Raw genomic sequence first — 23,730 nt, 5'->3', positions numbered from 1 at the left:
AAAGTTTCATCCAGCTTCTGAAATCCAAGTTACTTAGTTTCATATTGTATCCCTTTTTAAGTAGTAACTAATCATCGTGTTTCTGCATTTAAAGTTTTACATTTTAATTTAGTTTTGTAAAAGGTCCTAGTCAAACTAAAATACATAATTTATAATACTTTATGCTTTCGTTATTTGTTTAAAATGATGATGGTTAATAGTTTATTTATTGCAGTGGGATTCTAACCTGGTAAACTCTTACGATATGTACAGTCGTGTTCAAAGAGTGAACACAATAGAAAGCATAGAATGATTCCCACGCTCTGACGTGCTTTAGAAAACGTTACTTTATATGACACTGGTGTAAGCTTGGTGTTGATGGGGCTGGGGAGGGGGAGGGGGGGACTTTTAATTTGGATGTTGAGGTAACGACCTCGCGAGTAGCTAATAAATACACAACGCCATGGTAAAGTTCGTTAAAGCGCAAACAAACAATGACGTTGTAATAAGTAGAAGGAAGTGTAACCTACTCTTAATACATGTTCTGTGACGGTTTTTTTGGTCAACCTTTTTTTCTAGATACAGTATTTGCCTTTTTTTTTAAAGTAACCTCCCCAATTACTTTTACAGGTCTTGGCTAAAACTACAATTTGCCCAAGCATACATAAGCAAACTCCATCTTGGCGTTTATTTTAATTACTTGAGAAACTAGACGCACATTAAAACAGTGTTGTCAAAATAAATGTTCTGTGATGAGTCTTGTACATGTGAAGTACAAACTCTAAAACGTGTTTAATACATGCCCTTTGATTTATTGAATTATTTATAAATGTGTCTTTGTGACGGGTGTGTAGGCCTTATGCCTATTTATTTATTTTCCTCTTCTGAGGGCCTATTTAACACAATATCGAATTCATATTAATAGAAACAACAGTGTAGAGAGATCTTGCGTACATTTAATCTATTTGATGGTGACATATAATTAAATAGTAAACGGTAATTGCAAGCCTTTGACATTACCTAAAGGAATATTTACTGATTGTATTATTATATAGGCGGCCAGGTTAATGGGTGAAATGTAAACCATTATAATAAGGGAAATGTTTCTGTCGTAGAGGGAGGGGAAGCATGCTGTGTGAATATCGGTTGCTTAGAAGTGCAAGTTCTAACAGTGAGAAAAGTCTTGACTACATGTTTATCATACTTTGCCTGAATCTTGGAAAACAAATTCGCTGGCTGGCAATGATTTATAGGTCTATCCCATAGACAGTATTTCCGAGGAGTTGGCCTAATGTACCCTGTTTTTTTGTAAACCGAATGAGCTTTAATGGAGATAACATATTTGTTAGTGTACCTCTCTGATTTTTTTTTTTAAAGGAAAATACTTACATGAGTGGCTTGAAAACCTGAAGACTTATTTTTATTTGCTTGAATCCCGGTGGAGTGACTGCATCTCTGGAGAGGCTGTAGGACCAGTAGTTTATTTCTTGCATTCATCCTTCTCGTCGAAATAAATAGACCTACTATTATATTATGTCAGAATTGTATATTGCTATTACCAAAATATACCCTATTAACGTCTAAAATTAACAACAAATGATTACTCGTCGTTTTATTACGGCGTTTTCACATTATGTAAAGTTAATTGCTTAATTCTGTTAGTTAAAGTAATGGCGAAAAAATAACAGGACAAAACCTCACGAATTCAATTAACACCAATCTGTGTTGCTTGTATGCTAATTCATATTATGTACCAGCTGAATAAATACCTCTTGGCTAAACAATCAGTCCACTGTGACATAAAATGTATGTGCTTTGCTGAAACAAAACGCAGAACGAGCTCTGCTGCTTCTGTGTGGCTGCTGCTGATTTGACTACATTCAGACATTCAAACAAAAAGAGTTTAGGATATTTGTATTGTTAAGTTATTATTTTTGTCAATGGTGTTGTAAGGTTTCATTGGTTTTCTGATTAGAATTTATATTCGGTCTTTTAGTCCCTGGAATCCAAACACCTGTCCCGCAAACCGCTTCAGTAGCTGTAGCCTCTTATCAACTGAGGGGTCAGCTGTGTTTTTAGAAAATGAAAGGTTAGTACATAACGTAGAGGTAAGACTGAATACATGTTTGGTAAATAATATATTGTGATTTGTACACCAAGAAAAAGCTAAATTTGGTTAATTGTCGTCAAAAAGCTAATTATGCTACGACGACGACTACGACTACGACTAATAATAATACTATTTAAGAATCGCAGACAATATGTTCTCCTCTAGCCGGAAACAATTATAGCCTAGTATCTTGTTTTGTTTTTTGTAAAATAAACTGGTAGCATTGTGATATTTTCTGTTCTTTAATGGTGCTTTAAGAATAATACGCGTCTGTTTGAGTAGACCGACATAGGCTACTATTCACGCAATTTCTTATTGTGTTCTTCAAACCAAATACTTGTTCAGCCTCGTCCGCTTTGAAGGTGTAGGGCATTAGCATGATTTAAGCGCATCAATAACAAGCGCTTAATTTTAAATTCCTCACGCAGGTTAAATTAAGCACATACAGACTACTTAACCAAAAAATATAAATACTATAACTGCAACTTCAGACACAGAATTTGAACTCTTCTCTGCTCTCTACAGCTACTGAAAATTGTGCGGCGCGATTTAACCAAAATCCTGGAATGGACATCCTAGACATGCGCTTGTGGATTTTCATCTGCATAGTTCCAATACTTAGCAGTTACTATCAACAAACAAAAGGAAACTCAACACCGATAAGTCCCTACTTGCTGCATAATAATGCGTTCACTGAAAGCTTTCACTTCGGCACTTTAATATTTACTTTTGTTATTTTTATATCTTACTAGTAATTTTAAAAACGCATTGCTAAATTTATCTAAATACTATAGCAACGATTTGACTCTAACTTCAGTAGACTGCACCATACCAGCAGTGCTAGCTGCATTAATACTGCACAAAAATAAAAGTTATTAAAATTATTAAGATCTTGCATTGTAGGGTATAACGATTTCAGGAGCCTAAATTATGCTATAAAGATTTCCCATGTATTTTATTATGACATCAGGTTTTCTGCCTTTCTTCTAATGTGTCTTATTGTCCACTCCGCTTTGAATGTTGGATATTTGCAAATACAAATAATACATTGGAATTGACTAGCTGTGGAACATGAGTGTTCTATATGAACTTTTTTTAGAAAGATTTGTACCAATTCAAGAGGAGGGACAGCTGTATAGGTCTTGAAATACTTTAACAGTGACATATTCAAGCTACAATTAGCTACAAATTCATTTTTTAATAATACTACCTTTTTATGCTGTTTTCAGTCATTCTTGGTGATTCTTACAGCAATTACTTAAATACAAGATCAGTAAAGTGTCTGCTTACGTTTTAAGAGCCAGTGCCTATCGGTGAATCCAGTTTCCTTTTGCGTTGCTGTCAAAATGCACCTGTACACAATGCTTGTTTATTAGATGGCCCTGGCTCTTCCAACCACACTTTGCTGATCTAGTCTGTTACATGTTGCCAATCTTTCAGAGCTGGAGAACTGCTTTGATTTCAAGATAAATAATCTTAGTAGTGTATATCAATACAGCAATTGAATTTAATTGAAAATATATATTTTTAACAAATTACATTTCTACTTAGGAACTCTCCCAAGTAATTTAGATTCACATCTAATTTAGCAATAACTATCAAGCACATAGAGGGTACAAAAAGTCTCTTCTAATTTGATAAAATCCAAGATGGATTTGAGTTTTTTTATACAGAGAAGACGATGCACATGCAAGGTCCTCCATTTTAATAAGCATTCTGTGTGGCTTCCTCTCTGTCTGACCAACAGAATCAGTTATTCAGTGCTTTGCTGTGAATGGGAGCCTTTGTGACGTCTGTTAATTAAAACTGTGATGGAAGTGAATAGCAGGGAGTGAGTGAATGGAAGGTAGGGTTCCATGATGAAAATGGAAGTTTCACATTGAGATTGGAGACTTTAAACATATCAATACATGATGCATGGAAACAATAGAGAAGTGTGAAGAAAAAAAGGCTGAAATCCAAGGATAGAGGAACCATGAGGACCATTATTCTGCCTCATTTTTTTGTATCATCCCCGCACAGAATGGCTTACCTATAAAAACGTTGACAATTAAACATGCATGTCATGCATACCAGCTGATGAGCTTCCTCCGAGTATTTTCCTCCCCAATCTGTATTACATCCTTCACAACAATCCATTGGAAAATAATCCAACACAGATGCTCAGCAATGTGATCTCACAACTGATTAATGTCTATGCCAATGCCAATCAAGGTCTGTCTCAGTTTTTTCACATTGAGGCTTCAGCCAATTGAACTCCATATTCTTATGGAGGTCTGTTTATTTAGTGAGGGGGATTGCAGACGTCGCGTGGATGTGACGTTCCAGCAGTGGGTTGACAGCCAAGGGGCACCCCTATTGGTGAAGGGGACAATTGGGGGCGGGGCCTACAAGGTGATAAAAGGGGCTCCACATCATCACGGGGGTGGCAGTTGGATGAGAGTAAAAAGAAACAACACAACAAGAATAAACAAACATTAAAAGACAATTAATTGGTGTGGAAAACAACCTTGAGGTTACAAGGTGTGTGTGTGTGTCCCAACCCCCCCTTACCTGACCATTTTCGTGTCGCCTTTTTATTTCTAAATAAATACAGGTCTTGACCCGCCCCAAAATTGATTATTGTCCCTTTGCTTGATTCCACCATCTCGCTAAGACCGGAAACGCTACATTGGTGTCAGAGTGGACGCAGGTACCCCGGCACGCACTCGTGGGACCATAGCCTGGTGAGGACTTGAGGCTGGCAGGGGAGAGTGTAGCGTGCATGGGGGCAGCAGGGCTGGTAGGTGACGTAATCACACACAAAGACAAAAGCCCAATATACTCTCCTTGCAAAGGAACTGGCTGTTTTGTACAGAGACATCGGCGCTATGCTTTAGTGTAAGAAGTCCCAGGTTCGTGCCCGCCCTCCGCCTGTGTGATGCGCCTGCCTGCGGGAACTGAGATTGCTACAATATATATATCATTATTTTCTTTTGAGTCCCGCTGGCATAATCGTGTTCAGTCTATTTATCCATTTACTTTCTTTTATTCTTCTATATGTTACATTGTCTAATTTTAGCTGTTCTAATACTACAAACATCTTTACATCATTTATGTCATGTCCTTGACTTGTGAAGTGCTGTACTATTGGTTCATTATTTTATTTTTTTATTTCTAATTAATCAAAGGTGGTTCTGAATTATTTTCCAACATATTTTATTTCATCACATTTTTTACAGGCTATTCCATAACCAACATTGCTATTTTTAGAGTAGGTAGGTATTAGTTTTTAGTGGATATGTGTTGTTCTTATGTTTAATTATATTTTTACTTTTGTCCATGTATTTACACACTTTACATGTACTATTGTAAGTATTTGTAGAACCTATATTCTGTCAATTATTCCTTTATGTTTACTGTGAACTAAAATATTACCTAAATTAGCTTCTCTTTTGAATGCTACAACTGGGGCCTTAAAGGGTACTTAAGGACCTTTTTATTTGATTGTTACATGTTTCCATGTGTTGCTACAACTGTTTACGTAAGGTGTGTGTATTGTTTAAATTTAAAAAATTTTTTTACATTTTGACCACTTTTTTAAACTTTTAAATTGCATTCCATGCCTCAAGATGGCTTCCCATGTACCAGCATCGACCTCTCCGAACTATATTTCCCATCATCCAGCAGGGCAACTGGATCTTTGAGCTAATATATATATATGTGAAACTTGTTGCTGGAGCTGAGCAACAATTCTGTCAAGACATGGAGGTATCTTCGCCAAGCACGCATGCATGTCATGGTCAATGTTCATCCTGGCTCGGTACATTGTTTTCATCGATGTCGTGGCTGAAAATCTGGTTTCGCATAAGTAGGTTGTACTGAAAGGGACCAACACTTTCAGTGCTGCAGAAGAAGCAGTGCTGTATTAACCTGAGCACTCACATCAAAATGTCTCCAGCGGCATTTCACTGAACTTGGTTCTGAGGGACTGTCTGATGAAATGTCAATGAGCTCTTCTAACAGCTTTGATGGTTCAGAGGGTGGCAGTTTAGCTTCAATATTCTCACTAATGGGGTTTGTAGCCCACAGGTGTGTAGCGGCTTGTTCCGTCGTGAGTTCAGGAAAGTAAATATTACATTTGTTGAGTAGACGAGACAGATGCGCTGCCATCAATGTTTCGTTCCTGAATGAAAGAATGTAAGAAGTTAAACATATCGGTAGTCCCCCCACAGACACAAACTTTCCAGAGTTGTAGTTTCCTTTTGAATGCGTCAATTCTTTCACGCTGGGCAATAAAATGAGTGCTCCCACCTTGCATATTTTTATTCAGCTTATTCATTTCACTGAATATGTCTGCGAGGTAACCTAGTTTTGCCAGCAACGTCATCTTTCAGCACTTCCGCTAGTTTGGTTTTCTTATCAGCTAAGAAAGTGCGTAACTCTTTCTTGAGATTAAATATAGGGGTAAGCATTCTGCCTCAAGATAGCCATCCCACCTCTGTATGCATGAGCAAGGAATGGTGCTCTGTGCCCACTTCCTCACAAAGTGCAGCACAACACCTGGAGTTTGTTGCTCTGGGTTTAATAAAATGAATGTTACCACTGTGTTCAGAACACTATGAAGACCTGGTTCAATATCATTCGCACGCAAGCACCTCTCGGTGTAAAAAGCAATGTGTCCAAATAGCGCGAGGTGAAACGGCTTTTATATTTTGCACAACACCAGAATGCTTTCCGATCATTGCTGTGGCTCCAGCAGTGCAGACCCCAATGCAATCAGTCCAGCTGATTTCTGCTGAAGTCATAATATCATCTAACAGTTTGAAAATATCGTGACTTTGTTGTTGTCTTGAGCTCCTTGCAAATCAAAGTCTTCCTTTATTCCCTTATTCCACACATACCACAACATAGGGGAGTAAATGAAACATTTTAGAAATGTCTTTGGATTCATCTAATTGTACAGCAAATTCATTGTCATGCAGCCAATCAATGCACTGCGAAACTATATAAAAATATTCTGTCATTTGACATTGGTAATTTTGCCAGTTCCTTGGCCTTCTGCTCTCCAAACATTTCCTTTTCTATTTCAATGGCACATGTCATTATCAACTCATTAGCAGTGATTTCTTTTGCTTTAGCAATTTCCTGCGCCACTATGACACTACAAGCTTTTTATCCGCAGTAGTTGTGGATTTCATTACGGCTCTTTAGTACCAAGCAGTTCCTTAGCCTTTCGCTCAAAACATGAATGTTGCTTGTTTTTATATATTTCATGCTTGGTAATTAAATGTCTCTGTAATTTGGAGGGTGTCAAACATTCATTGGAAAGTACTTGTGTACAAATTACACACTGCGTTGAGGTATATCTCCACTTCCAGTACAAATAAAACCAAAATTCAAGTAGTTGTCTCCATATTTCCTTAATTTTGCAGGGTTAATAACAGCTTAATGTTTTTTTACACCACCTCCTTGCTGTTCTTCAGCCCTTACGGTGAACTTGTTGAAGGAAGTTCTGTATCATCATTCTGTGGGTTTTGTTGTTTTGATGCTGATGGTCGAATTAAAAATGTATCCATGGGGCTCCCAATTGGCACATCTGGTAAAGGTGCTCCGTGTTGAGTGCAGGATGTACCCCATAGCCTGGAGATCACCAGTTCGAGTCCAGGCTATTCCACTACCGACCGTGGACAGGAGTTCCCAGGGGGCGGCGCACAATTGGTAGAGCGCTGCCCAGGTGGGGAGATTAACAGCTGTTCTGTCACCCCGTGAGAGTCATCCTTGCTCAAGGTTGACAGGCAGCTAAACTCCCTCCTCCTTCTTCACCACACAAGACGTTTTAGCACATTTATTTGCCGTGTGGCAATAAAAAAAGGTGGGTGTGAAACTACAACAGAGAAGAATACACAAATAATTATGTTAAATAAGAGACACCTGCTTGACTAACATACATACATTTCTACATTGAAGCTTGCACAGATACAAATGAACGTCATGTGGATAAGTAACATTAACATAACGCGCACATAGCTAGATAGATGGTGGTGTATAAAAGAGGCTGTGTTAACCTATCTAACTTAACGTTACACAGAATTGCGTTACATGTACCCAGTAGACATTGCTGCAAACCACTTTTAAAGAATTCATAAAACAAACCGTCTCAAATTTGAACAGGAATCTGAAGCAATCTTCAATAAAGTTATATAAGATGAAAAAATAACTTTTCCCCAGAAATGGACCACAGTATGGTTGGAGAAAAAAAGGAAAGCCTTCAAAGAAGAAACCCTTGTACCTACCGTTAAACATGGGCGTGGTTCACGGGGGTGTTTTAGCAATTCAAGGACTTCGTGTGATTGAAGATTGAATGAATGCAGCCATGTATCAAAACATTCTACAAATAACACCACCAGGCTGATTGACCGACAGGTTCTCTTCCAACACTACAACGACCAAAAGCATACAGCTAGGTCAACTGGAATGGCCTTCGCAATCACCAGATCTTAATCCTGGAAATGGTCTGGACTGATTGGGGAAAAAAGCTGTAGCCAAGCATTGTGTATCCAATCTGTCTGAGCAGAAGGAAATATGCAAGGCAGAATGGTCCCAAATTTCACCAACAAGATGTAACATACTGGTTAAGAATTATCATAAACGCCTGAAAGCTATAATAAAAGCAAAAGAACCACACACGAAATACTAAAGCAGAGGTGCCAATACTTTTGTCATGAATGTACTTTACATGAAAAGTTGTTTTTTGATAGATTATTTGTTAAATTACTACAAATTGTGTATTTTGCATTTTGTTTATTAAAAAGTGGTTAAAGTTTTCTAAATTTAAGTTACCTTGAACTATGGTATAATAAGTGTAAGGTGCCAATACTTTTGTCGGCGACTGTATAAGGGACCATTACTGTTCTGGTCATCCTCGTTGTGTCTGGTGCCACATTCTTGTTCTTTGTGTTTTACCAACACCATCAGGACTTTCCCCATCTATTGCTCCCCCTCTCACCATTGGGATCCTCTCTCTCATCTCTTCAATCCTTTTTCTTCCACCTTCTGTCTGCCTGTCTCATGACTCCATATTGTACCCTCTTCCGCCCTCAGGAAAACAGCACACAGTGTTCATGGCATTGTAGTTGTTGATTAAAACTGTCTTCGCCAACCCTTTATAGCCCCTGGGTTGTGACATCAACAATAGGCCCTTTTATGATGGAGTTGGCAATTCACATGACACATACCTTAGCAACAATACCGAATTTGCAAACACTGAAGTATATGAAAGAAATGTAGATTTTGATAGCAGAAATGTTAGACAACAGGCCACAGGATACTTTCTCTATCATAGCTGAATTATTAAATACCTTTTTTACAGCCATACTTTTAACAACAATATAAATTATGTTGTGACTTCAAGAGAAAATCTTGAATACATAAATAGACACAAACCAAACAAAACTATTAAAAAACAACAATTTAAAACATAATATACAAAACATATGAGTTACTTGCAGCTTTTATAATTGCTCCACCTGATTCCAGAAAACCAGTCTTGGGGAGTCTTTTCAGAAGCAAATGGTGCTGGAAACGATTGAAGCAGAAACAAGAGAGACTTATACAGAACCCAAACAATAGGCTAACAAATGGGTACAAAATTAAATTATATATATATATATATATATATATATATATATATATATATATATATATATATATATATATATATACACACACACACACACACACACAGTATATGCTGTGTAAACGGTGCCTTAATTACACATACTTACTCTTATTTCATGTTTTTCTTGTACTGTTTCACGGTCTTACAGTAAAGTTAATAGAATACAAACTATGCCAGATAGTTGAGGTGAGATTCTTCTGTGGAATTCTTAAAATGAAATTCTTTGGTGTCTGTTTACCACATTCTTCAAGTTATTAACTTTCTGTGCCTCTGTGTTATCAGAAAGCAGGTATTTTTAAAAATGTTTTATTAATGTATTTTTTATTAAGTGTGCCCAATTATTTTACCACCGATTTTTTCCCCAATTTGGGGCAGCAATTCCCCACAGTGCCGATCCCACGACTGAGTCAGCTTCCTCTTTCACACCAGGAATTCGAGAGCGGTCATGTAGCAATCTACCGCCCCCTGGAGGACAAAGCCAGCACTAACAAAAGTCAAGTTCAACTACCACATGGTGGAGCCTTCATCTAGAGGGCATTATCACTTAAATAGTAATAATAACTATAATCCCCTTTGCACAAGCAGGACGCAAACCTACGCTGTATGACTCACCCTGCACACTATGTGGCTGAGCTTTTACCAGATTAGCTTAGCCATGTAGGGACACCATTAAAACAAGGGGGTCCCCACATTTATTTTACCATTGGATTAAAAGGTAAACAGACTTCTGAAAAAAAGTGTAAGTAGATTATGACAGGCCCTATTTAGGACCATACCCCTTTTAGTTTTCTCCTAAACTTGACTACTGAATTTGTTTTAGGCTGCACCTTGTATCCCTGACCAGAAAGAGTTGGGCACTGGAACAAATATTTATTGGTTTCTTAGTGGATACCCAGCAGGTATATAAAAAGGTGCACAGGTTTAAAGCAATGAAATTCCTTTGGGAGTTTACACTTTAGTTATTTATAGTAAAGAGTGCTTTAATTTGACAGCTTAACCAACATTACATCTCAACAACATTATTTGTTTAACAAATTATTTTAAGACTCTTTGGAAAAATAACGTTAGATTATTATCATAACCCTGGTTCCCTGAAATATAAATGTAACTATTACCGAATGAGTATTTACCTCCTAAAGACCCAAAACCTGAATAAGATATAACAAAGCTGCTCAGCTGAGACTATGGCGCAGTCATGCCCGTCTCCGAGGGTATAAAGGACAGCGCACAGATCTCAGCGTCATTTTTCCTTCAAGCCTGCTGCAATCATGGATGCAGCGACCTTGAAGGTTAATGATTACATTTCTATTTCAGGGAACCAGGGTTATGATAATAACCTAACATTCTCTTTCAAATACGAAATGTAACCATTACTGAATGGGTCAGTATACCGCCATCGCAAGGACAAGATTTCTGCATAACCGGAATGCTACGAGGCTAAGCTGAGATTACCTTATGCGTTACCATTCAGAACCCCAGTAACAAGTAGCTAGGGCTAAAAAATCGAGGGAGAAACTCACTTCTATGTCTGTGTTGGAAGGGTCGACTGAGAAGCCACTCTTAACACACTAGTTCCAAAACCAGGGTTTTGAGGATCCACGACATTAAGTCTAGAACCTAGTAAATGTCCTTGAGAGATGCACCCTGGAATAAAGCCCACGAAGTTGCCATGCCCCTAGTGGAATGGGCATTGAGCTTTTCTGGAGGGGGCAAGTTGGTTTGCGGGTAGGCAGTCCTGAATTTGGACAGCCTCTGCTTAGACAGGGCTTGATCATGGGACTTGGCAAGATAGCAGACAGAAAATTGTTCGTACTGCCTCCAACTTCATCCTGTCAACATAATACTCTAGGGCCCGGTGAACAGGCTGGCTTCAGACCAGGAAGGATATGGCCACAGAATGTTGAGTGAATGCGCTGTTGCAGAGGTTTATTGCAAAAATAAAAGATTTAAACAAAACAAAACACTTATACACAAAACAAACAACATGTTGGCCAAAATAAATAGACAGACAAAACAGTGGACAAACCTCAAACAAGTATCGTGCTGAACTGTTTCAGCACGAGTAGCAATTGTTATTATTTATTCTTAATTTCTCCTTATCTCTCTCTCCTGTTCTCCACTGCAAACACACCCTATGTGCGTGAAACTCTTATGCAGCTGTGCCGAGACTCGATTGCTAATCAATCAACTAACTGTGCACTCCCCGTGCCCCCCATACTAATACCCACTTTAATCTGCACGTGAAGTGATTGTGCAATCCCCATGCCTAAATACAAATACACATTTTAGATCACCTGTGCTACATAACCCACACTTCGTGCACCACTACACACATACATATAAACATCCCACATACAACATAAAATACAAACGCACAGGGGCGGGGCAGCCTGCCACAGGCCCAGACTGGACAGCACTTGTGAAACTGACGCTCTCTGTCAGACTGGAAAGGAGGTGGATTGAAAGCCTCCAATTCCACAGACTGGTTGACATTAAATGCCAAGATAGTCTTCGGTAAAAAAGCAGGATTGGTACGGCCATTAACCTTTGTCCTGGCTTCTGCGAAACATAAGCATGCTTTCGCAATTGAAAATACCTGCATCTCACTCACCCGCTTTGTGGAGGTGATTGCAAGAAAGCAAGCCGCTATGAGCGATACAAATGCTCAGCTAATTCAAGAGCTCAAATGGAGGCTTCATGAGTCCATCAAGCACCACGTTAAGCCTGCATTGAGCGTCAAGCTCCTTTCCAAAATACGGCCACTGGTGTGCAAAGGTATCTATCGCCAGCGGGTCCCCGGCTCCGTTTATGGAGAACCTGAGGGGACAGTGAGTCAATTCCTGGGAGGCAAAGAGATATAACAGCTCTCCCAAATCTCTCCCAAATGAGGCTCACCACTTCAGAGGCGCTGGGAACTCCCCTTGAGAGGAGGTCCGCCACCCAGTTTATCACCCCAAGAAGATGTACTGCCCACAGTGAGAGAAGGTTCTCATGTGCCCGGAGCAGTGATATAATCTGTGCTAGTACAAATGGGATGCACATAAAGTTTGAAGTGCTTAACTGCACACTTTAAATGGTTTAAAATATAGAAAAATGTGTAACAAAAATGTGTGTATAAGGAAAGCAACCACATTTCAACCAGAACCTGTGCCATAAAGTGAATCCAAGTCCTAATGAAACAGCAGTTTCTAAACAGTTGCAGTTGGTTATACTATTAAAGTGATGACAACCAAACACTTGTACACCCTGCTTACTAGCCAAAGGACTGACTGGTTGACAGAAATGGTGAACATATCAGCACAGATAAAAAAAGAAAAAAAAAACCTGTACACCCAGTAGCAGCTAAATCTATAATCTATACCGTACCTTTCCCCGAATACAACTCCAAGTATGACAAACAGATTTTAATAAAAGAGCCAGCAGACTTCAGAAAACAGAGCTTTCTGATCTTATGTACATTTTCAGCCTCACTTCTTGTATATTTTTTATATGAAAATCCTCTTAGAATGCAAAGTAAATAGATTACGATATAGTTAAGGATTATGGATCACTGGCTGCTGTCAGCTTAATCCCCAATACAGACCATCAACAGCTCTGACAGAAGCATGGCTACAGTTCAGGAACACATCTCCAATGGTTACATTTTTAAATGCCTGCATAGGTTCTAATGAATAAATAGAACCCATCTTTTCAACTTCATTTTATTATTTTTAGCAGCACCTATTTTATTTCTTGGCAAAGCATTTTTTTTTTTAAACAGTATTTGCTTTTACTTCTTTGAAAATAATGTGTGGAAGATTTTTCTTCAATCAACCTTGTCAACAAACACATATTTTTAATTGTGGTCAGTTTTAATAAAATCTAAAAATGTATGTGTCTAAACTCACAAGAGTGCTGGTGTTCCGATAACCACAAGGGAAATGCTACGCTAAAAGATTAATTTAATCCAAATAAATACTGCTTAATTGCTTGGACTTACAATTTCTTTGGACAAATCTTCTCATTTTCAAGAGCATCCAGACAGATAGAGATTCACAGAAACACATACATTGAGAACAAATATTTTGGTTTTAGTTAAAGACGGTGTGAAAAACAGCATTAATTAATTGTTCATTAAAGCATTTTATTGTACATTAGATAAGCACACATAGAACATGGAATAATTATTCTGCTCAAATTGTACAGGTACAAAACATATATATTAAGTATAAAAAAACAGAAAGAAATGCTACTATATATTCTGTCTATTCTGTTACTACTATAGGTGAAGTACACCTTTAAGGGGTTCGTTTCCATATCTTTGCACAATGTCTCAGTTGTTGAGTCACAAGGATTCAAGTATGTTGGCCTATTATTAACATTGCTTTACTGTATAAAAAAAAAACAACCCTTATTAATTGATAAATGGTTATTGTACAAATCCTAATACAAACGGGTTAGAAATGCTCACTGTCCTTTTTAGAAGAAAGCTGATAGTTGTTTAGTTTCAGTTGAAATTATTTCTGTGTTAAAAATAATTTTAAGACAAAGTAGTTGAATAAATGTAACTGTAAAGAAAAACAAAAAATATATAAAACACACCTAAAACAGAGGCTGATAAAACAACAAAATATTTTGTTCACGTTTGAGAAATCCAAGGACTGCTTATACTAAACCAAAATGAACAACTTTGAGAGATCCGGTTTCTTCAATTTCCTAAAATAAAAAGAAAACAAGCTTGAAATAGATCATATTAACATCAAACAGCAGCCCTGATGTTCAAACACATAAATTAGGGTTACATACCAACACCAACAATATGGGAGTGTATTCAGGAAATGACGATTGGGCCCAAATCACCCAGAAACACTGTTTTCTTTAAAAACGGCTGTTTGTTTGTTTAGTGTTCTTAAAGGTAAGGACGCATCATCTCTTGCTAGAGTCTGGTAGGATGCTGTGGTTCTAGGCTAGCTTTCTCACATTTGGTTTTAAAATGTAATTTTCTCCAGTCGTGTAACACATATGGGGCTGTGCGTTCGTGTACCTTTCTGTCCATATGTATTAAATATTCTCACAAGCATGAAACGCGGGAGTGCAAAAATAAAGGAGCTATATTACATTATACCTAAAAGCCCCGGGAGCAGTCACATTGACGGCCACACAGAAAACAATTGTATTTTGATTATACAGAAGAGTATTCAACTTTTTTTATTTTTAATAACCAGTCTGCAATGTGCTTAGCTGTAATTAGATTAATCTCTACTCTCTGCCTGAGTGAATGCCTTTACAGGTGTGCTATTTTGGTCAGTCAGTTAGCATCGGGACTAGTGAAAATAAATACCAGAGACCATGGAGTTTTACAATGCAACAAAATATGGAGTTGATATTTTGGATCAGATGGCATGGAAGTATTCCGTGAAAGCTGGCTCCCGACGGTGGCTTTTTCAGGTGTTTTACAATGTATTAGACCTAGCAGCTATCAGCTCCTGGGTACTTTACAACAAATGCACGGAGAAGAATTTACCAAGGAGAGAATATATTTTAGCACAGGAACTTCACAAGAAGCATTTGGAATAGAGGGAGACTGCCAAGCATGTACCCACAGCTGAAGCTGGCAACCCTGCTACGAGCTGCAAGAGACGCCAATGCCAAGTTGGCAAATGCAATAAAAATAAAACTTCGGAAAGCTTTGCCCTATGCAGGAAGGTGGCGTGGAGAAGCACATTATCTGTGTTGATTGTGAACAGCCTTAGGCTCAAGGTAAAGGAATACCCTTTTGTCGAAAAAAAAGAAAAATAAATTACTTTTTTTTTATAACTTCTTGTGCTGTGCTCTTCTGTAAAATGTTTTCTTTTAAGTTTATTTAGCTATGTTGTTCAGTTGCTTTTGCTCATCTGATAATAAACCGATTGCTATTAAAAATGTACTGCTATCATTTCAGTTTTATAAATATGTATGTTGTAAACCGATGTCTGTTCAGATGTTTATGGGCAGCAGTGTGGAGTAGTGGTTAGAGCTCTGGACTCTTGACCGGAGGGTCGTGGGTTCAATCCCTGGTAGGGGACACTGCTGCTGTACCCTTGAGCAAGGTACTTTACCTAGATTGCTCCAGTAAAAACCCAACTGTATAAATGGGTAATTGTATGTAAAAAAAAAATAAATAATGTGATATCTTGTAACAATTGTAAGTCGCCCTGGATAAGGGCGTCTGCTAAGAAATAAATAATAATAATAATGTTTATTTATGTACATTTTATTGTTCAATTTGTAAAACATACACATATATATATATATATATATATATATATATATATATATATATATATAAAATACTTTGGCTGTTCAGATGTTTATGTGATGTACTCAATAAAAAAAAACAAAAAACTAATTACATCCGACTGTTCCTCCTTTCGTTTACTATTCACAGTGTTTTGAATACAGCCGTCAGAAAGACTGCTGCGGGGCTTCTAGGTATGAGTATATCTCCGGTCTTTCTAGTGTTAAAAAACAAACAAATACAAAAATACAAATACTCATTTCATTTTTTAAACAGAAGCAAGAAAGGTTTTACATTAAGTGTACAAAGATGTTCCAGTTTTAAACAAACTATTTTATTGTATCTTAGTGTGCTGGAGTTGCTTAGCAGGCATCAGAAGGGTTTGGTAACTTCAGGAGTAAGTAGCGGGGTACCGAAAAATATAGTGTTACACTTCCTCACGTGTTGCTACAACTGTTTAAATAACGTTCCTGTCATTTTTCTTTTTATTGTTAATATCCTGACACCTTTAGTGCACTGATAGTGTAAGGATTATTGCCCACATTGTCAAACAGGTAATACAGCAATAACAGTTTGTGATGTGGTGCTGAACAGAAAAGCCAGACCACTTGTTGGCATGTTTTTGTTTGTTTGTTTGTTTGTTTGTTTGTTTGTTTTCTTGCTTCCTGCAGTGATTTAGCAGACATATCTCAAACCCACTGCACTAGAGTGGACATTTTGAAAAGAGCTTTAAAACAGACTATAAAAAGTTGACAGGATGTTAACAATGAAAAGAAAAAATACAGGTACATTTTTTAAACAGTTGTAGCAACACATGGGGACGTATGATGCTATATTTTTTGGAACCTCGCTACTTACTCTTTAAAGTGTTCTTTTGCGAAACAAAAAAAGTTAATTTCAAAATATATGATTATTATGATTTATATTATTTTGAATTGATACATTTTTTCAATAATAATAATAATAATAATAATAATAATAATAATAATAAAATACAATGATTGTAATTGTATAGGAGTAACCGCAATAAAAATAAAAAAAAACATTAAAAAAAGATTTTTATTACCTGTCCGTTATTATCGTCAAGGTGGTTTCCTGAAAAGAAAGACAAAAAACCTTGACCATGTAGCTATTGTTTACGTCATGCACAATTATTACATGTAGCATTATGCAGTTATTGAAATTACGGAAAAACGGGCGATAAAAATCATCTGGTGGTGTTTTACATGCAATGAGAACAGAAATGCATCTTGCTTTATGAAAATAAGATTACTCAGGGCAGCAGTGTGGAGTAGTGGTTAGGGCTCTGGACTCTTGACCAGAGGGTCGTGGGTTCAATCCCTGGTGGGGCACACTGCTGCTGTACCCTTGAGCAAGGAACTTTACCTAGACTGCTCCATTAAAAACCCAACTGTATAAATGGGTAATTGTATGTAAAAATAATGTGATATCTTGTAACAATTGTAAGTCGCCCTGGATAAGGGTGTCTGCTAAGAAATAAATAATAATAATAATGAAAATACGATTACTCAAATATATACTGTATATAGTCAACTCTCTTGTTAATACGAATTTCAAGGGACTGGCAAAAAAATAAAAAAAGGTCTTATCAGTAATTCTTATTATCAGGACTCTGAGTCAAATGTACATTGTCAGCGTTTATTGAAGTTACAGTAACACTGGAATCAAATTTCAATTCCTGTACAATGTAAAAAAAGTATTATACATTTAAATATAATGTGTATTTTTATTGAAAAAAAGGTAGTATGTGAACTTTTAAAACGTATAGATTGCAAATTGAAATATGCATGCCCCATTCTGATCACAAGCATTTTTAAACTACAAAAGCAAGGCATTCTCACATTAGGGTATTGAGCAAATCAGAAAAAACTGATGACTTTCATCCACAGCTTTTTCAAAATAGTGAAGAAAGTGTTTGCGGTAATGTTGAAATCTTTCTGTTTCTTGTATGATGGTGGATTACTCACCGCTTTCAACACCTCCACTTTTATCTACAAGGACAATCCATGATTTTGCGCTGGCCACTAATTTCTGTGATTCATGGAAATGGCGTTGATGCATGAGCACTGTAGCAACTCGAAATGCATCATAGGATCAGTAGTCCCCTTTACACTCAGCTGGCTAGGGGTGGCTCCATAATATTTCACACAAACATGACATTGGTGTTAAGTGAATTCGTACTTACAATAAGAAAATGTTCAGTTTGACCGGGAACATGTGAAATTAGTTTAATCCAAGTTCAAATATATTAAATGATGTTCAGGAACAAAAGCAGCGAATATAAAAAAAAGGTTTAAAAAAACAGTATTATTTAACATTTGTGTTATAATATTTCTAAAACACAAATGACTTCTACAGTGCTTCAATGTATCTCTTGCTGAGGGAAGAATTACAGTTTAACTAGCTGTTCTTCAAAGAGACAAAGGAACATATGGCAAAGGAAAAAGCCATTGTTAGACTGCAGCCTAAGCCTAATCAGATGACACAGATGACTTGAGGCTGTACTTAGCTGGGTGCCTACAGGGTTATTTTAAACAAACCGGTGTGGGTGGAAGTTTTATAAGATTAATGAACAAGCATCTAGACTGCACTTCAAAGATAGATGTTTTGTGGGTATCAGTGTGAATTTAGAGCATTAAAAAATTGATCAATAAAATAATGACCATATAGGAAAGGTCTTTTCAAGACGATTAAAAACTGAAGATCCCAGGACATCCAATAGTGCCACAACTGACCACATTTTTTGTAAAGACAAGTAAAAATTAACCATGATAAAAGCAGCAATGCCAAAATATGGTAATATATATTTTTTATAAATATAGACTTGTAATAATATGAATTTGCAGCAATTGATCTCACAATACTAACTGAAAGATCAGCCAGTTGCATTACAAACATATCTATAGATCAGCCAACACACATTGTACACTGCTGGCATGGCATACTGCAGCTCCCAACCATAGAACATCTATATTAAAGATTAAAGATGAATTATAGGACAGGGAAAACTATTTCACATGAAAATGTATTAACGCAGCTTTCAGTGACTATTATTAAAATAATCGTATTCTTCTAAAATAACAGAGGAAAGCTTTTTTTTTTTTTTTACTAGAATAGGTCAACAAAAATCCATTCACAAAAAAGACTGACAACTGTCTATTTATCTTGAAATTGTTTACAAAATATGTACAGTACTCATTTAAATAATTGAAGCAGCATTATCTTTTGCCCTTATGTCATTATTAATGTCTGACTTATAAAAGAGACATTCTAAATCTAGGTTGCTCTTAAATTGCTTGCTCATTCATTAATGAAAATAAATACATAAATAAAATGGGTTCTAAAAAGTGAATTTTATATTATTCACTACCGGTCTCTTATCGTCTAAGAGCATCTTCAAAGTGATCACAAGGCTGTATCATAACAGACAGGGTCAACTTTATTGTACATATGAACATATTTACTACAGTATAAGCCCAGTAGATATCACACTGCTTAACATGTTTACATTACAGTAAACAACATAACAACTATGCCATACAGATGTAAACAGAAGTGTTTCAATATTTTACCGTGTCCCTGACAAAGAAAGGACACCATTTTTAGTGTTGGTGTAAGGGACCAGACATTCAGAATGCAGTTAGCCATTTTCTTTCTTCCCACCTTCCACTACACTGCCAAAAAAACCCACATAACCCTTGATTAATAGCATTTGACATAACTACAGTACACCCATTTTGTTAAACATGGCCCCTGTGCTTTGAACAAGTATCAAACATTAATATTCATTTATTTACAAGACAGCACATTTAAAGGGAATGATATGCTCCTTGTTATAGTAAGCCCAGGATTAATGGCTATTAATAGCAGGCCACCTGTGCTGTCTCAAGTTTCATTCTATTTTGCCGCTGACGCATTCTGGCCTCCAGGCTATGGGCTGCCTGCTGTTTAGAGTTCTTCCAGCCTGTCACTCTTACCTGCTCGAGACGAGGCCCAGGGGTCATCCAACAGAGCCGCTTCATAGGCACTGATTCCAAGTTCATTCCCCACCTCGGCTGTCAGTCTGCGGCTAGGAGGTCTACAGAATCAGGGACATCACAGGCATGTGACTCTCTTTGTTTGTTTACATCATATCATATAGTGGCTGTCTGGCTCATTCACAAGCTTTTTAAAAAAGTGTGACTGTGTGGTCTTTTTCAACAGGATGGCAGGTTTCTTTCTGCTTTCTGTTTGCAGAATACACACCCAGGTATGCAAGGTCTTTTGCCCGCGAAGAGTCTCAATAGCTGCCCAGTCACTCAAAGTCTTGGCATAAGGTTCTAGTCCTTCATGCGGTTTAGGGTTTTATCATTCAGGGCAGTTTGAAGTTTTAGCTGTTGTGGTCTTCCTCTGCATGTAAAATGTTGCTTTTATTCAGTTAATGCATGCACTCTATAGATTTGACAGTTTAAACTATTGCTTTTGTGTGATACCTGTATCGCTTTATGTTCTACAGCCTCACGCAGAGCCCCAGGTTCTCTGGTCTGCAGAATGAGGCTGGGACTTCCTGAGCTCAATAAGGTTCTTAGCAAGTTGTATCACAATTGGACAAGCGGATCACTGCATGTAAGCATGATATACAGACATTCGGACAGACAGCTTCTAAAGACACTCAATTTGTGTTAAAGCTCCTAAACAAGTTTCAAAAGAATTGGTTCTCTAGATAGAATTTTTACATGTATATATTGCAGAAGGTACAAAATGTTAGGCTCAGGTATGTAGCAGCAAAGCCATTTAAATCCTACTTGTAAGCCATTTTAATCTGAGTGAAGGAATTTTTTTACTTATAGTTTTACCTCATCCATAAATCGAGTAGAACACAAACCTTCTATATACTACCTTAGCAAAAACAGCAACACATAGATTGCTGTAACCTGAGTTTAATGCACAACCTGTAAATAGCATCCAGAAATTATCTTATATATTTTTTTTTTAAAAAGTGCATGTAATACTCTGAAAATTACATTAACATTAGTCTTTAAGGTTATGGATAATCTTTTAATCTTACTGTGTGTAAAGCCAAATAAACCTAAAGAATAAACAACATTATAACTAAAGGCAAGTAAACATGTGCTTAGTTCATTTCACTGAATGCTTCACAATATAAACACTTTGCAAACACTAACTTGACTGTACTGTATGTGACATTTATACAGGGTAGCTGTGATCATTTATTAAATAAAAATGTCAAATCATTCCCATAGCGGTGCAATGGGAATGCAAAGTATTAATGAAAATGTTGGGATTTTACCCAGATTTATGTCTCTTCTACTCCCTGTACAGTACAGCTTTCTGCATGCTGCTGTAAATCCACAAAGCAATTGTACTCCTCATCGGCTTTCCCTGAGCCAAAATAAAGCTGGAATAAAGCTGGAATAATGCTCCTACTCCATCACGCTAAGCCTTATTGGCTCAACATAAGAAACAATGAAACTTCATCTGAGACCTGATCACGTTGGTTAAAAAATTGAGGGATTGTTTTTCTTTCAGTCTCCATTATCTTTCCCATAGCATCTTGATCAGCTTTCTTACACACTGTCACTAATTCTGTGAAGACCTGCTGTAAACTGTTTTTTTGGCTGCCAAATTGCCATAACCCTCTTATTTTGTGTTTTAAAAGAGCTTAAGACTGTCCATCCTCTTTGGATGTGGCTTTTTAAATTGGCCGATACTGGGAGGATTGTAGATATATCTGAAGGCTTAGAAGAAGTAGTTGCCACTGAGCCTCTAGTTGTATAGTCAACAACCATGAAAAGCCTATAAGGATAAAAAGAACAAGACCATTTTTATCTAATACATACAAAATCCACCTAAATGCTCAATGTATTAGAGGGAAAACTACACACTTCCCTTTTTTATTATTATTATTTTTTTTTTAACTGAGACATATCAAGCTTCTGCACAGTTGGCTTTCCCATTTAGTCACAGTGTTTTTGTTTTAAAAAAAAAAAAAAATCATAAAGACCTCGTGTTGATATTGTGCAGGAGAGAAGTGTGGAGCGTTACTCCCACATACTCATCAGCCTAAACCTTGCCAAACATTCATTTGTGTTGTAATTCTGTACCTAAGAAACCAATACATAATTTTCAGCACAGGCCTGTTGATTTTAGTGCCCCTGGCCCAAATCTTGCATTTTTATATTTCTTTCTCTGCATACAAAGGTTATTGACAGCACAGCAGCATAATCAGATTAGACCTATTTTACAGGCTTTTCTTTTTTTAGGGGTAACCCACTTTATTCAGTTTGTTTACACAAAAATAAAACACAAATCTAAGAAGCAATCCACAGAAACTAATGTTTAAGCAAATGTAGTTTCACTGCATGAAATAAGGTATGGATGATGTTCCGGTATATCTAAAATGGACCCCTTAACAAGCATTATAGAAACATCCACATTTGATTCAATTTTCCTGATGTGCTACTGCAACTGTATTTTTAAAATGCAATATGTAAGCATAGGGTCAGGAACAACTCCCAGCTCGTGAAACATTTGGAGAACGTTGTCGTATTACAGCTATGATATAAAATGTTTCATTATTAGAGATTCAAATTACTTATAGACACAGGTGCTAGGGACTGGAGCCTGGTTTTCTCTGAATGAGCTCGAACGAAAGAATAGGGACTCAACCAAGGACCACTTTAATATGTCATGGCCTTTGGTTCCTGGTACAAAAGGTGACTTATTTAATGTGTTGTTTTTTGTACTACAAGGGCTAACCAAAAGCCCTTCACAGAAAGGGTACAGGGAAACAATTATTTGAACACCTGCTTGCACTACTTGGTTTCAGTTCCCATTTAGTTTTGAAGCTCCCACTATAACCAGTTCTCCCTACAATGCAGCAGTTAAAGGAGCAAGGGACAAAGGCAGCATATAATAATAATAGAAAAGGGCATGCAATTAGAAAAGTAAAAGCACACTATTACCAGTGGGTCCAAAGGGGAAGAAAAACAGAGCTGAACAAGGAATACACTGGCTGCCCTGAAGTACTCTTACACAACACAATTTCAAACATAATACGCTACTGTATATGCTTGCCTTTACAATGCTGAAGGACTGAGTTCTGGTTGGCAGTACCCACCTGAAGCGGGGACTGTTCAGAGTAGATGTGTAACGGGAAAGGCGGCTGCTTCTGCTGCTTGAGCCAGGTGGAGGCAAGGTGTCCTTAAATCTATCTGTTTGAGGAGATTGGTCATGGGCACCTCCATTCAGTGACCCTCCTCCATCCAGGGAGTCCTGCGTTTCTGTCCCAAAAATAAATAAAGTGTGCAGTTTAATATTTTTAGTTTAGTACACCGAATCTTGCATGCATACCACATTTCCCTAGCTGACACACATTTACATTAATTAAAAATAAAAATACCTCATTAAAAAAAAGAAAGAAAAAGAACTAGGCCTGTGGCTTCTCTTCAATTATTTATTTATATTTTAGGTTTGTTTATTTTAAAGGATTCATTTTGGTTCCCATGAAAAACAAAAATGGCCAAAATGGTTTAATAGATCAATTAAAAAAAATATTCAGCGAAAAAAGGCACTTTACAGAGCGTTTAAAAGGGACCAAAAACAAAGCACACAGAAAGAGTACTTGGAACTGCAAACACAAGTCAAAAGGGAAGTTAGAAAGGCCAAGAGAGAGATAGAAATCAATATTGCTAAGGGGGCTAA

General features: G+C 37.1%; 1 protein-coding gene across 2 annotated transcripts in view; it reads right to left on the bottom strand.

The window, feature by feature from the left end:
- Positions 1–13,851: 13,851 nt before the first annotated feature.
- Positions 13,852–23,730, bottom strand: part of LOC117402976 (WD repeat-containing and planar cell polarity effector protein fritz homolog) — a 94,260-nt gene continuing 84,381 nt past the window's right edge. For both annotated transcript variants that reach the window (XM_059024439.1, XM_059024438.1), the window contains 4 exons: positions 23,147–23,309; positions 20,004–20,104; positions 17,072–17,100; positions 13,852–14,444 (listed from right to left, as the gene is read on the bottom strand). In XM_059024439.1, coding sequence (XP_058880422.1) covers positions 14,394–14,444; positions 17,072–17,100; positions 20,004–20,104; positions 23,147–23,309 — 344 coding nt within the window. In that variant the 3' untranslated portion in view covers positions 13,852–14,393. The remainder of the gene's footprint in view (positions 14,445–17,071; positions 17,101–20,003; positions 20,105–23,146; positions 23,310–23,730) is intronic.

The sequence above is a fragment of the Acipenser ruthenus genome, chromosome 5 (genome assembly GCF_902713425.1).
Source record: "Acipenser ruthenus chromosome 5, fAciRut3.2 maternal haplotype, whole genome shotgun sequence".
NCBI lineage: Eukaryota > Metazoa > Chordata > Actinopteri > Acipenseriformes > Acipenseridae > Acipenser > Acipenser ruthenus.
The sequence above is the reverse complement of the archived record's forward strand: the minus strand, read 5'-3'. Positions and strand labels throughout refer to the sequence as shown.